The 14,630-nt window shown below is 55.1% G+C and overlaps 1 protein-coding gene across 1 annotated transcript in view; it reads left to right on the top strand.

Moving 5' to 3' along the window:
• Window positions 1-14,630, top strand: part of LOC140457031 (RAS guanyl-releasing protein 2) — an 89,101-nt gene that overhangs the window by 34,370 nt on the left and 40,101 nt on the right. Inside the window, exons 4-8 of the mRNA XM_072550947.1 lie at window positions 1,960-2,017; window positions 3,751-3,882; window positions 9,078-9,228; window positions 10,963-11,136; window positions 13,236-13,352. Coding sequence (XP_072407048.1) covers window positions 1,960-2,017; window positions 3,751-3,882; window positions 9,078-9,228; window positions 10,963-11,136; window positions 13,236-13,352 — 632 coding nt within the window. The remainder of the gene's footprint in view (window positions 1-1,959; window positions 2,018-3,750; window positions 3,883-9,077; window positions 9,229-10,962; window positions 11,137-13,235; window positions 13,353-14,630) is intronic.

The raw sequence follows: 14,630 nt of genomic DNA, 5'->3' as shown, positions 1-14,630 counted from the left end.
TCCCTTTCTCACCAACAGCACACTGTCTCTTGTACTCTCTCCTTCAGACTGTCTTTCTCCCACACTCTCTCTCTCTCCGTCCAGTTCACCAGCCCTCACTATCTCTCTCCCTCTTTCCTCTGATCTTCTCTCTCTCTCTCTCTCTCGCATTTACTCTTTCACGTTGGCTGTCACAGGACTGTAACCTCCACCCACCCACTCTGCCCACCTCCGCTGTGCACTCTGCCATGGTCCAGAAACGTGCACACACTTACACTTTGGCCCAAAAGCCTCAGGGCAGTCAAATCCACATCCATCCCGCCCACTGCGCCCTGTAACAGCACTTCACACACGGCGTGGGTAAGGATTGAAACTGGGATGAACTGTATTTTGTGAGCACCCTGGGTAAAGAACAGATCACTGTGTCAGTGGTGTGGATCAGACAGCTCATCACAGACCCAAGACACTGTACCTCAAATTCAGCTCACCTTCAGCACGCTGTTAAGTAATGGAAGCTGCAGTTACCCAGGATGCCGAGGGTGAGTGAAACCACTCCACTGAAAAAGGTGGTAAGGGAGCTTTACTCTGTATCTGACCCCGTGCTGTCCCTGTCCTGGGGAGTGTTTGATGGGGGGACAGTGTAGAGAGAGCTTTACTCTGTATCTGACCCTGTCCTGTCCCTGTCCTGGGGAGTGTTTGATGGGGGACAGTGTAGAGGGAGCTTTACTCTGTATCTGACCCCGTGCTGTCCCTGTCCTGGGGAGTGTTTGATGGGGGACAGTGTAGAGGGAGCTTTACTCTGTATCTAACCCCGGGCTGTCCCTGTCCTGGGGAGTGTTTGATGGGGGGACAGTGTAGAGGGAGCTTTACTCTGTATCTGACCCCGTGCTGTCCCTGTCCTGGGGAGTGTTTGATGGGGGGCCAGTGTAGAGGGAGCTTTACTCTGTATCTGACCCAGTGCTGTCCCTGTCCTGGGGAGTGTTTGATGGGGGGACAGTGTAGAGGGAGCTTTACTCTGTATCTAACCCCGTGCTGTCCCTGTCCTGGGGAGGGTTTGATGGGGGACAGTGTAGAGGGAGCTTTACTCTGTATCTAACCCCATGCTGTCCCTGTCCTGGGGAGGGTTTGATGGGGGACAGTGTAGAGGGAGCTTTACTCTGTATCTAACCCAGTGCTGTCCCTGTCCTGGGGGGTGTTTGATGGGGGACAATGTAGAGGAAGCTTTACTCTGTATCTAACCCCATGCTGTCCCTGTCCTGGGGACTGTTTGATGGGGGACAGTGTAGAGGGAGATTTACTCTGTATCTAACCCCGTGCTGTCCCTGTCCTGGGGAGTGTTTGATGGGGGACAGTGTAGAAGGAGCTTTACTCTGTATCTAACCCCGTGCTGTCCCTGTGCTGGGGAGTGTTTGATGTGGGACAGTGTAGAGGGAGCTTTACTCTGTATCTAACCCCATGCTGTCCCTGTCCTGGGGACTGTTTGATGGGGGACAGTGTAGAGGGAGCTTTACTCTGTATCTAACCCTGTCCTGTCTCTGTCCTGGGGAGTGTTTGATGGGGGACAGTGTAGAGGGAGCTTTACTCTGTATCTAACCCCGTGCTGTCCCTGTGCTGGGGAGTGTTTGATGTGGGACAGTGTAGAGGGAGCTTTACTCTGTATCTAACCCCATGCTGTCCCTGTCCTGGGGACTGTTTGATGGGGGACAGTGTAGAGGGAGCTTTACTCTGTATCTAACCCCGTGCTGTCCCTGTCCTGGGGAGTGTTTGATGGGGGACAGTGTAGAGGGAGCTTTACTCTGTATCTAACCCCGTGCTGTCCCTGTCCTGGGGAGTGTTTGATGGGGGACAGTGTAGAGGGAGCTTTACTCTGTATCTAACCCCGTGCTGTCCCTGTGCTGGGGAGTGTTTGATGTGGGAAAGTGTAGAGGAAGCTTTACTCTGTATCTAACCCCGTGGTGAAACTTAACTCTGCCACATATCGCGATGCCTGCAGTTCCAATGTGAAGATCCTTCAACTTAAAATCTGCCAGTTGGTCAGGTAATAATCCAGATGAATGCGATCTCAAACAGTGAGTGCGTGAGTGAGTCTGAACGTCTAGTTGCATGATCTCCCCCATCTTCCTTATACGCACACACTCACTCAGAGACAGGATCCTACACGGACACACATTCACTTTCATATTCTTGCACCCACACCGATACACATCACCCGACACAGACACACTCACACACGCCCTCATACACACACCCACACCAATACACATACACCCTACAGAGACACACTCACACACGCCCTCATACACACACCCACACCAATACACATCACCCGACACAGACACACTCACACACGCCCTCATACACACACCCACACCAATACACATACACCCTACAGAGACACACTCACACACGCCCTCATACACACACCCACACCGATACACATCACCCTACAGAGACACACTCACACACGCCCTCATACACACACCCACACCAATACACATACACCCTACACAGACACACTCACACACGCCCTCATACACACACCCACACCAATACACATCACCCGACACAGACACATTCACACACGCCCTCATACACACACCCACACCGATACACATCACCCTACAGAGACACACTCACACACGCCCTCATACACACACCCACACCGATACACATCACCCTACAGAGACACACACACACACACGCCCTCATACACACACCCACACCGATACACATCACCCTACAGAGACACACACACACTCACATACTCACGCACTAGTCTGTGGTTACAAAGTCATAGAGTCCTCCAGCATGGAGAGAGGCCCTTCAGCCCAAACTGGTCCATGCTGACCAAAATGGCCATCCACTCTAACCCCATTTCCCTGCTCTTGGCCCATATCCTTCTAACCCTTTCCTATCCATGGATTTGTCCCGATGCCTTTTCAATGTTGTTAATGTACCCGCCTCAACCACTTCCTCTGGCAGCTCATTCCATCTGCGTACCCCCCTCTGGGTAAAAATGTTGCCCCTCAGGTTCCCTTTTATTCTTTCCCCTCTCACCTTAAACTGATGCCCTCTAGTCCTCGATTCCCCGACCCTGGGGAAAAGACTGAGTGTATTCACCCTGTCCATGCCCCTCATGATCTTATACACCTCTATAAGGTCCCCCCCCTCAGTCTCCTACGCTCTGATGGAAACAGCCCTCACTTGTCCAACCTCTCCCGATAACTCAGACCCTTGAGTCCTGCCAACATCCTTGTAAATTCCTTCCGCACTCTTTCCAGTTTAATAACATCCTTCCTATCGCACGGGGACCAAAACTGAACACAATACTCCAAGTGCGGCCTCACCAACCTCCTGTCCAACTGCAACATACCTTCCCAACTTCAGTCCTCAAGGCCCTGACTGATGAAGGCCAGTGTACCAAAAGCCTTCCTCACTGCCCTGTCTACCTGGGACTCCACTTCCAGAGAACAGTGCACCTGAACTCCAAGGTCCCTCTGTCCCACTACACTCCTTAAGGCCCTGCCATTCACCATGAAACTCCTGCCTTGATTTGACTTTCCAAAATACAGCACCTCACACCTATCTATATTAAACTCCATCTGCCGTTTCTCAGCCCACTTCCCCGGCTGATCAAGGTCCTGCTGCAATTTCTGAGAACCTTCCTCACTGCCCACAATCCCGCCTGTTTTAGTGTCGTCTGCAAACTTACTGATCATGCTTTGGTGTTGACTGACGCGGGGTATCTCCTATGTTGCCTTACCTCGGAAGGTTCTGGATTGCGGAGTTCCCCGCTGAGTTTAACCTGGACTCTGAGCTGGCTGCGCAGATGAAGGAGCTCCAGGATACAGTGTGCAGAGCTGGAGACAGGAGACACAGCCAACTGGTCGACATCTCCCAGGTGTAAGCCGGTTGGGGTCAGGGGTCACGGTGACGGGAAGGGCGTGGGAACATCGCAGGGGTCAGGGGTCACGGTGACGGGGAGGGCGTCGGGAAATCGTAGGGGTCACAGTGACAGGGAGGGCATGATGGCATCACAGGGGTCAGGGGTCACGGTGATGGGGAAGGCATGCAGAAATCACAGGGGTCAAAGGCCAGAGTGATGGGGAGGGTCGCTGGCATCTCAGGGGTCAGGGGTCACAGTGACAGGGAGGGCATGGGGAAATTGCAGGGGTTGGGGTCATGGTGATAGGGAGGGCATGGGGAAATGACGTTGATGGGGAAGGCGTGGTGGTGTCACAGGGATCAGGGGTCACAGTGATGGGGAGAGTGTCGTGGTGTCACAGGGGTCAGGGGTCACGGTGATGGGGAGGGTGCCATGGTGTCACAGGGGTCAGGGGTCACGGTGATGGGGATTGCATGGGGTAATTGCAGGGGTCAGGGGTCACGGGGATGGGGAGGGCATGGGGAAATCGCAGGGGTCGGGGTCATGGTGATAGGGAGGGCGTGGTCGTATCTCAGGGGTCAGGAGTCATGGTGACAGGGAGGGAGTGGGCCAATAACAGGGGTCAGGGGTTATGGAAATAGGGAGGGCATGGGGAAATCGCAGGGGTCAGGGGTCACAGTGATTGGGAGAGCACACGGGGATCGCAGAATAAGGGGACACAGAGAGGGGGAGGGACATAAGCCAACATGCATGCAATCCCCCCCACCGTGTTCCCAGTCTGTTCCCCACTAGGTTTGCTGCATGTTCCCATGTTGCAATATGGTGGTTCAGTGGTTAACACTGTTGGGGACCAAGGTTCGAGCGCACCCTTGGGTGACTGGCTGGGTGGAGTTTGCACATTCTCCCCGTGTCAGGTTAGGGTGGATTGGCCATGCTAAATTGTCCCATAGTGACCAGGGATGTGCAGGTTAGGGTGGATTGGCCGTGCTAAATTGTCCCATAGTGCCCAGGGATGTGCAGGTTAGGGTGGATTGGCCGTGCTAAATTGTCCCATAGTGCCCAGGGATGTGTAGGTTAGGGTGGATTGGCCGTGCTAAATTGTCCCATAGTGCCCAGGGATGTGCAGGTTAGGGTGGATTGGCCGTGCTAAATTGTCCCATAGTGTCCAGGGATGTGCAGGTTGGGGTGGATTGGCCGTGCTAAATTGTCCCATAGTGACCAGGGATGTGCAGGTTAGGGTGGGATTGGCCGTGCTAAATTGTCCCATAGTGACCAGGGATGTACAGGTTAGGGTGGATTGGCCGTGCTAAATTGTCCCATCGTGCCCAGGGATGTGCAGGTTAGGGTGGATTGGCCGTGCTAAATTGCCCCATAGTGCCCAGGGATGTGCAGGTTAGGGTGGATTGGCCGTGCTAAATTGTCCCATCGTGCCCAGGGATGTGCAGGTTAGGGTGGATTGGCCGTGGGAAATTGTCCCATAGTGCCCAGGGATGTGCAGGTTAGGGTGGATTGGCCGTGCTAAATTGTCCCATAGTGCCCAGGGATGTGCAGGTTAGGGTGGATTGGCCGTGCTAAATTGTCCCATAGTGCCCAGGGATGTGCAGGTTAGAGTGGATTGGCCGTGGGAAATACAGGGTCACAGGGATAGGGCAGGTGGATGGGTCTGGGTGGGATGCCCTTCCGACGATTGGTGTGGACTCAATGGGCTGAATGGCCTGCTCCCACACTTTAGAGTTTCTATACTTTCCCGTCCTTGGTAACACTGTGACCCTGCCCCTCCCCCCATGTTCCTCACGTGTTCTCTGTGTGCTCCCCGTGTGTTTCCTGTGATTTCCCTCTGTAATCCCGGGTCATCCCCATATATCCCCCTGTGTTGCCCTTGTGCTCTCCCCTTTGTTCCCCGCGTATTGTCTGTATGTTCCCCACGTGTTCTCTGTATGCTTCACGCGGTTTCTCCTATGTGCCCGCATGCTCCCAGTGTGTTGTCTCTTTGTCCCCTGTGTGTTCTTTCTATGTTCCTCCGAGTTCTCCATATTTTGCCCCCATTTTCTCCTTATGTCCCCTGTGTGTTCTCCATGTGTTCCCCGAGTGTTCCCCACAAAATCTCCGTATGTCCCCCACGTGTTCCCTGAGTGTCCCACATGTGTTCCCCAAGTTTACCCTGCGTGTTCTCCGGATGTGCCCTGCATCTTCCCCATGTGTACCCTGCGTGTTATCTATATGCCCCCTGCATGTTCCCCATGTGTACCCTGCGTGTTCTCTATATGCCCCCTGCATGTTCCCCATGTGTACCCTGCGTGTTCTCTATATGCCCCCTGCATGTTCCCCATGTGTACCCTGCGTGTTCTCTATATGCCCCCTGCATGTTCCCCATGTGTACCCTGTGTGTTATCCGTATGTGCCCTGTGTCTTCCCCATGTGTACCCTGCGTGTTCTCTCTATGCCCACCATGTGTTTCCCGTGTGTACCCTGTGTGTTCTCTGTATGCCCCCTGTGTGTTCCCCGTGTGTACCCTGTGTGTTCTCTGTATGCCCCCTGCGTGTTACCCGTGTGTACCCTGTGTGTTCTCTGTATGCCCCCGGCGTGTTACCCGTGTGTACCATGCGTGTTCTCTGTACGCCCCCTGTGTGTTACCCGTGTGTACCATGCGTGTTTTCTGTATGCCCACCACGTGTTCCCGGTGTATACCATGCGTGTTCTCTGTATGCCCACTGTGCTTTCCCCGTGTGTACCCTCCGTTTACTCTGTATGCCCCCTGCGTGTTCCCCGTGTGTACCCTGCGTGTTCCCCGTGTGTACCCTGCGTGTTCTCTGTATGCCCCCTGCGTGTTCTCTGTGTGTATCCTGTGTGTTCTCTGTATGCCCCCTGCGTGTTCTCAGTGTGGACCCTGCGTGTTCTCTGTATGTCCCCTGCGTGTTCCCCCTATGTACCCTGCGTGTTCTCTGTATGTCCCCTGCGTGTTCCCCCTATGTACCATGTGTGTTCTCTGTATGCCCCCTGCGTGTTCCTCGTGTGTACCCTACGTGTTCTCGCTATGCCCACCCTGTGTTCCCCATGTGTACCCTGCATGTTCTCTCTATGCCCCCTACGTGGTCTATCCTGCATGTTCTCTCTATGCCCACCGCGTGTTCCCCGTGTGTACCCTCCATGTTCTCTGTATGCCCCCTGCGTGTTCCCTGTGTGTACCCTGTGTGTTCTCTGTATGCCCCCTGCGTGTTCCCTATGTGTACCCTGTGTGTTCTCTGTATGCCCCCTGCGTGTTCCCCGTGTGTACCCTGTGTGTTCTCTGTATGCCCCCTGCGTGTTCCCCGTGTGTACCCTGTGTGTTCTCTGTATGCCCCCTGCATGTTCCCCATGTGTACCCTGTGTGTTCCACATGTGTACCCTGCGTGTTCTTTGTATGCCCCCTGCGTGTTCCCTGTGTGTACCCTGTATGTTCTCTGTATGCCCCCTGCGCGTTCCCCGAGTGTACCCTGTGTGTTCTCTGTATGCCCCCTGCGTGTTCCCTGTGTGTACCCTGTGTGTTCTCTGTATGTCCCCTGCGCGTTCCCCGTGTGTATCCTGTGTGTTCTCTGTATGTCCCCTGTGTGTTCCCCGTGTGTACCCTGCGTGTTCGCTCTGTGCCCCCTGTGTGTTCCCCGTGTGTAACCCATGTTCTCTGTAAGCCCCCTGCGTGTTCCCCGTGTGTACCCCGTGTGTTCTCTGTATGCCCCCTGCATGTTCCCCATGTGTACCCTGTGTGTTCCACATGTGTACCCTGCGTGTTCTCTCTATGCCCCCTGCGTGTTCCCCGTGTGTACCCTCCATGTTCTCTGTATGCCCGCTGCGTGTTCCCCGTGTGTACCCTGCGTGTTCTCTGTATGCCCCCTACGTGTTCCCTGTGTGTACCCTGTGTGTTCTCTGTATGCCCCCTGCGTGTTCCCCGTGTGTACCCTGTGTGTTCTCTGTATGCCCCCTGCGTGTTCCCCGTGTGTACCCTGTGTGTTCTCTGTATGTCCCCTGCGTGTTCCCCGTGTGTACCCTGCGTGTTCTCTCTATGCCCCCTACGTGTTCCCCGTGTGTACCCCGTGTTCTCTGTATGCCCCCTGCATGTTCCCCATGTGTACCCTGTGTGTTCCACATGTGTACCCTGCGTGTTCTCTGTATGCCCCCTACGTGTTCCCCGTGTGTACCCTGCGTGTTCTCTCTATGCCCCCTGCATGTTCCCCGTGTGTACCCTGCGTGTTCTCTCTATGCCCCCTGCGTGTTCCACATGTGTACCCTGCGTGTTCTCTGTATGCCCCCTGTGTGTTCCCCGTGTGTACCCTGCGTGTTCTCTGTATGCCCCCTACGTGTTCCCCGTGTGTACCCCGTGTTCTCTGTATGCCCCCTGCATGTTCCCCGTGTGTTCCCTGCGTGTTCTCTCTATGCCCCCTGCATGTTCCCCGTGTGTTCCCTGCGTGTTCTCTCTATGCCCCCTGCGTGTTCCCCGTGTGTACCCTGTGTGTTCTCTGTATGCCCCCTGCGTGTTCCCCGTGTGTACCCTGTGTGTTCTCTCTATGCCCCCTGCATGTTCCCCGTGTGTTCCCTGCGTGTTCTCTCTATGCCCCCTGCGTGTTCCCCGTGTGTACCCTGTGTGTTCTCTGTATGCCCCCTGCATGTTCCCCGTGTGTACCCTGTGTGTTCTCTCTATGCCCACCATGTGTTCCCCGTGTGTACCCTTTGTGTTCTCTGTATGCCCCCTGCGTGTTCCCCGTGTCTACCCTGCGTGTTCTCTCTATGCCCACCATGTGTTCCCCGTGTGTACCCTGTGTGTTCTCTGTATGCCCCCTGCGTGTTCCCCGTGTCTACCCTGTGTGTTCTCTGTATGCCCCCTGCGTGTTCCCTGTGTGTACCCTGTGTGTTCTCTGTATGCCCCCTGCGTGTTCCCCGTGTCTACCCTGTGTGTTCTCTGTATGCCCCCTACGTGTTCCCTGTGTGTACCCTGTGTGTTCTCTGTATGCCCCCTGTGTGTTCCCTGTGTGTACCCTGTGTGTTCTCTGTATGCCCCCTGCGTGTTCCCTGTGTGTACCCTGTGTGTTCTCTGTATGCCCCCTGCGTGTTCCCTGTGTGTACCCTGTGTGTTCTCTGTATGCCCCCTGTGTGTTCTCTCTATGCCCCCTGTGTGTTCCCTGCGTGTGCCCCCTGTGCCCTCCCTCCACTCACCGCCCTGTGATGTGCTGTGCTGTTACAGACCCTCCTTCGAGTGGAAGAGGCAGATTACGCAGCGCAACCACGTCACTCAGAAACGGAGGAAGATGTCACTGCTGTTCGATCACCTCGGACCGTTGGAACTGGCCGAGCACCTCACTTACCTGGAGTACAAATCCTTCTGCCGGATCCTGGTGGGTATCCCCACACAGGGGCACTCCCCGGAAATCTGGGAGAAACAGGGAGGAAGGGAGAAACGCAACAGCGTCACTCTGACAACCAAGGGAGAGGGGATAGGCAGAGCAGGGGGCAGGAGGCTGGGGGAGAGACGTCAGGCCACACAGTCAGAGAGAGGTGCGCATTTCGGTAGCGTCCTCCAACACGCCAGGTCATTCCAACGGCCATCACAGCCAACAATCATCCCACTGAGTAATACAGGACATGAATTACTGACCTTCCGACAGTGCTGCACTCCCTCAGTACTGACCCTCCGACAGTGCGGCACTCCCTCAGTACTGACCCTCCGACAGTGCTACACTCCCTCAGAACTGACCCTCCCACAGTGTGGCACTCCCTCAGTACTGACCCTCCGACAGTGCGGCACTCCCTCAGTACTGATCCTCTGACAGTGTGGCACTCCCTCAGTACTGACCCTCCGACAGTGCGGCACTCCCTCAGTACTGATCCTCTGACAGTGCGGCACTCCCGCAGTACTGACCCTCCGACAGTGCGGCGCTCCTTCAGTACTGACCCTCCGACAGTGCAGCACTCCCTCAGTACTGACCCTCCGACAGTGCGGCTCTCCCTCAGTAGTGACCCTCTGACAGTGTGGCACTCCCTCAGTACTGACCCTCCGACAGTGCGGCACTCCCTCAGTACTGACCCTCCGACAGTGCGGCACTCCCTCAGTACTGACCCTCCGACAGTGCGGCACTCCCACAGCACTGACCCTCCGACTGTGCGGCACTCCCTCAGCACTGACCCTCTGACAGTGCTGCACTCCCTCAGTACTGACCCTCCGACAGTGCTGCACTCCCTCAGTACTGACACTCCGACAGTGCTGCACTCCCTCAGTACTGACCCTCTGACAGTGCGGCGCTCCCTCAGTACTGACCCTCCGACAGTGCGGCACTCCCTCAGTACTGACCCTCCGACAGTGCGGCATTCCCTCAGTACTGACCCTCCGACAGTGCGGCATTCCCTCAGTACTGACCCTCTGACAGTACGGCACTCCCTCAGTACTGACCCTCCGACAGTGCGGCACTCCCTCAGTACTGACCCTCCGACAGTGCGGCACTCCCTCAGTACTGACCCTCCGACAGTGCGGCACTCCCTCAGTACTGACCCTCCAAAAGTGCGGCACTCCCTCAGTACTGACCCTCCGACAGTGCGGCACTCCCTCAGTACTGACCCTCCGACAGTGCGGCACTCCCTCAGTACTGACCCTCCGACAGTGCGGCACTCCCTCAGTACTGACCCTCCGACAGTGCGGCACTCCCTCAGCACTGACCCTCCGACAGTGCGGCACTCCCTCAGTACTGACCCTCCGACAGTGCGGCACTCCCTCCGTACTGACCCTCTGACAGTGCGGCACTCCCTCAGCACTGACCCTCCGACAGTGCGGCACTCCCTCAGCACTGACCCTCCGACAGTGCGGCACTCCCTCAGCACTGACCCTCCGACAGTGCTGAAATATGCACAAATATCTGGTTGGGGGAGTGGTGAATGGAAGTAAAGCACTCTGCTGTTGAGGTGGGCAGTTCCTCGTAGAAACGTCCCGTCATTAAACCCACCGTCCGGTTGGTGGAGCAGCAATGTCGCGGGTTGGGGTGGGTGAGGTGAGCAGTGTGAGATATCTCATCAGTCTCTCAGTCGAATGTTGGATTCTCTTCCTCCACAATCCCCTCTCCGTCCTTTCTCACTGGCAGTTCAGGGACTACCAGAGTTTTGCCAAACATGGCTGCACCAAGGATAACCCTATTCTGGAGAGGTTCATCAGTCTGTTCAACAGCGTGTCCCAGTGGGTCCAGATGATGGTCCTGAGCATGCGCACCCCGCAACAGAGGGCAGAGGTCATCACCAAATTCGTCCACGTCGCCCAGGTACGGCAACCCAATGCGAAGGGCACGGGTCAAAGGTCAGGGGCTCAGCGCGGGAGACTTCTGACCAATCAGGTCCACGATGTCCCCCGTCAAACACTCCCCAGGACAGGGACAGCACGGGGTTAGATACAGAGTAAAGCTCCCTCTACACTGTCCCCCATCAAACACCCCCCAGGACAGGGACAGCACGGGGTTAGATACAGAGTAAAGCTCCCTCTACACTGTTCCCCATCAAACACCCCCCAGGACAGGGACAGCACGGGGTTAGATACAGAGTAAAGCTCCCTCTACACTGTCCCCCATCAAACACTCCCCAGGACAGGGACAGCACGGGGTTAGATACAGAGTAAAGCTCCCTCTACACTGACCCCCCCATCAAACACTCCCCAGGACAGGGACAGCACGGGGTTAGATACAGAGTAAAGCTCCCTCTACACTGTCCCCCCATCAAACACTCCCCAGGACAGGGACAGCACGGGGTTAGATACAGAGTAACGCTCCCTCTACACTGTCCCCCCATCAAACACTCCCCAGGACAGGGACAGCACGGGGTTAGATACAGAGTAAAGCTTCCTCTACACTGTCCCCCATCAAACACTCCCCAGGACAGGGACAGCATGGGGTTAGATACAGAGTAAAGCTCTCTCTATACTGTCCCCCATCAAACACTCCCCAGGACAGGGACAGCATGGGGTTAGATACAGAGTAAAGCTCCCTCTACACTGTCCCCCATCAAACACTACCCAGGACAGGGACAGCACAGGGTTAGATACAGAGTAAAGCTTCCTCTACACTGTCCCCCCCATCAAACACTCCCCAGGACAGGGACAGCACGGGGTTAGATACAGAGTAATGCTCCCTCTACACTGTCCCGCATCAAACACTCCCCAGGACAGGGACAGCACGGGGTTAGATACAGAGTAAAGCTTCCTCTACACTGTCCCCCATCAAACACTCCCGAGGACAGGGACAGCACAGGGTTAGATACAGAGTAAAGTTCCCTCTACACTGTCCCCCATCAAACACTCCCGAGGACAGGGACAGCACAGGGTTAGATACAGAGTAAAGCTCCCTCTACACTGTCCCCCCCCCACCAAACACTCCCCAGGACAGGGACAGTATGGGGTTAGATACAGAGTAAAGCTCCCTCTACACTGTCCCCCCCCACCAAACACTCCCCAGGACAGGGACAGCACGGGGTTAGATACAGAGTAAAGCTCCCTCTACACTGTCCCACATCAAACACTCCCCAGGACAGGGACAGCACGGGGTTAGATACAGAGTAAAGCTCCCTCTACACTGTGCCCCCATCAAACACTCCCCAGGACAGGGACAGTACGGGGTTAGATACAGAGTAAAGCTCCCTCTACACTGTCCCCCCATCAAACACTCCCCAGAACAGGGACAGCACGGGGTTAGATACAGAGTAAAGCTCCCTCTACACTGTGCCCCATCAAACACTCCCCAGGACAGGGACAGCACGGGGTTAGATACAGAGTAAAGCTCACTCTACACTGTCCCCCCATTAAACACTCCCCAGGACAGGGACAGCACGGGGTTAGATACAGAGTAAAGCTCCCTCTACACTGTCCCCCATAAAACACTCCCCAGGACAGGGACAGCACGGCGTTAGATACAGAGTAAAGCTCCCTCTACACTGTGCCCCATCAAACACTCCCCAGGACAGGGACAGCACGGGGTTAGATACAGAGTAAAGCTCTCTCTACACTGTCCCCCTTCAAACACTCCCCAGGACAGGGACAGCACGGGGTTAGATACAGAGTAAAGCTCCCTCTACACTGTCCCCCATCAAACACCCCCCAGGACAGGGACAGCACAGGGTTAGATACAGAGTAAAGCTCCCTCTACACTGTCCCCCATCAAACACTCCCCAGGACAGGGACAGCACGGGGTTAGATACAGAGTAAAGCTCCCTCTACACTGTCCCCCCATCAAACACTCCCTAGGACAGGGACAGCACGGGGTTAGATACAGAGTAAAGCTCTCTCTACACTGTCCCCCTTCAAACACTCCCCAGGACAGGGACAGCACGGGGTTAGATACAGAGTAAAGCTCCCTCTGTTTTCTGTCCCTTACAGAGACTGTTACAGCTCCAGAATTACAACACTCTGATGGCAGTGATTGGTGGGTTGAGTCACAGCGCCATCTCCCGCCTGAAGGAAACCTACCATTACGTCAGCCCCGATGTCGTAAAGGTAGGAGCCTATGGAACAGTGTTCTGTTCAACTGTGCACTACTTGGGGTCTGCGGAACCCTGCCCCGATCAGAGCCTTATAGAATAGTGCACCGATCAGGGCCTATAGAACAGTGCACCGATCAGGGCCTATAGAACTGTGCACTGATCGGAGCCTATGGAACACCGCACCGTTCAGAGCCTATAGAACACCGCACTGATCAAAGCCTATAGAACACCTCACCGATCAGAGCCTATAGAACTGTGCACTGATCAGAGCCTATAGGACACCGCACCAATCAGAGCCTATAGAACTGTGCACTGATCAGAGCCTATAGAACACTGCACCGATCAGTGCCTATAGAACACTGCACCGATCAGAGCCTATAGGACACTGCACTGATCAGAGCCTATAGAACTGTGCACCGATCAGAGCCTATAGAACACCGCACCAATCAGAACCTATAGAACTGTGCACCGATCAGAGCCTATAGAACACCGCACCAATCAGAGCCTATAGAACACTGCACCGATCCGAGCCTATAGAACACTGCACCGATCAGTGCCTATAGAACACTGCACCGATCAGAGCCTATAGGACACTGCACCGATCAGTGCCTATAGAACACTGCACCGATCAGAGCCTATAGAACACTGCACCGATCATAACCTATAGAACTGTGCACCGATCAGAGCCTATGAACACCGCACCAATCAGAGCCTATAGAACACTGCACCGATCCGAGCCTATTGAACACTGCACCGATCAGAGCCTATAGGACACTGCACTGATCAGGGCCTATAGAACACCTCACCAATCAGAGCCTATAGAACAGTGCACTGATCAGGGCCTATAGAACACCTCACCGATCAGTGCCTATAGAACACCGCACCAATCAGAGCCTATAGAACACTGCACCGATCAGAACCTATAGAACTGTGCACCGATCAGAGCCTATAGAACACCGCACCAATCAGAGCCTATAGAACACTGCACCGATCCGAGCCTATAGAACACTGCACTGATCAGAGCCTATAGAACACCTTACCGATCCGAGCCTATAGAACAGTGCACTGATCAGGGCCTATAGAACTGTGCATCTATCAGAGCCTATAGAGCTGTGCACCACTCAGAGCCTATAGAACACTGCACTGATCAGGGCCTTAGAACACCTCACCGATCAGAGCCTATAGAACAGTGCACCAATCAGAGCCTATAGGACACTGCACCAATCAGGGCCTATAGAACACCTCACCGATTAAAGCCTATAGAACAGTGCACTGATCAGGGCCTATAGAA

Source organism: Chiloscyllium punctatum, chromosome 31 (genome assembly GCF_047496795.1).
Source record: "Chiloscyllium punctatum isolate Juve2018m chromosome 31, sChiPun1.3, whole genome shotgun sequence".
Lineage (NCBI taxonomy): Eukaryota > Metazoa > Chordata > Chondrichthyes > Orectolobiformes > Hemiscylliidae > Chiloscyllium > Chiloscyllium punctatum.
This window is presented reverse-complemented; position numbering and strand designations above follow the sequence as displayed.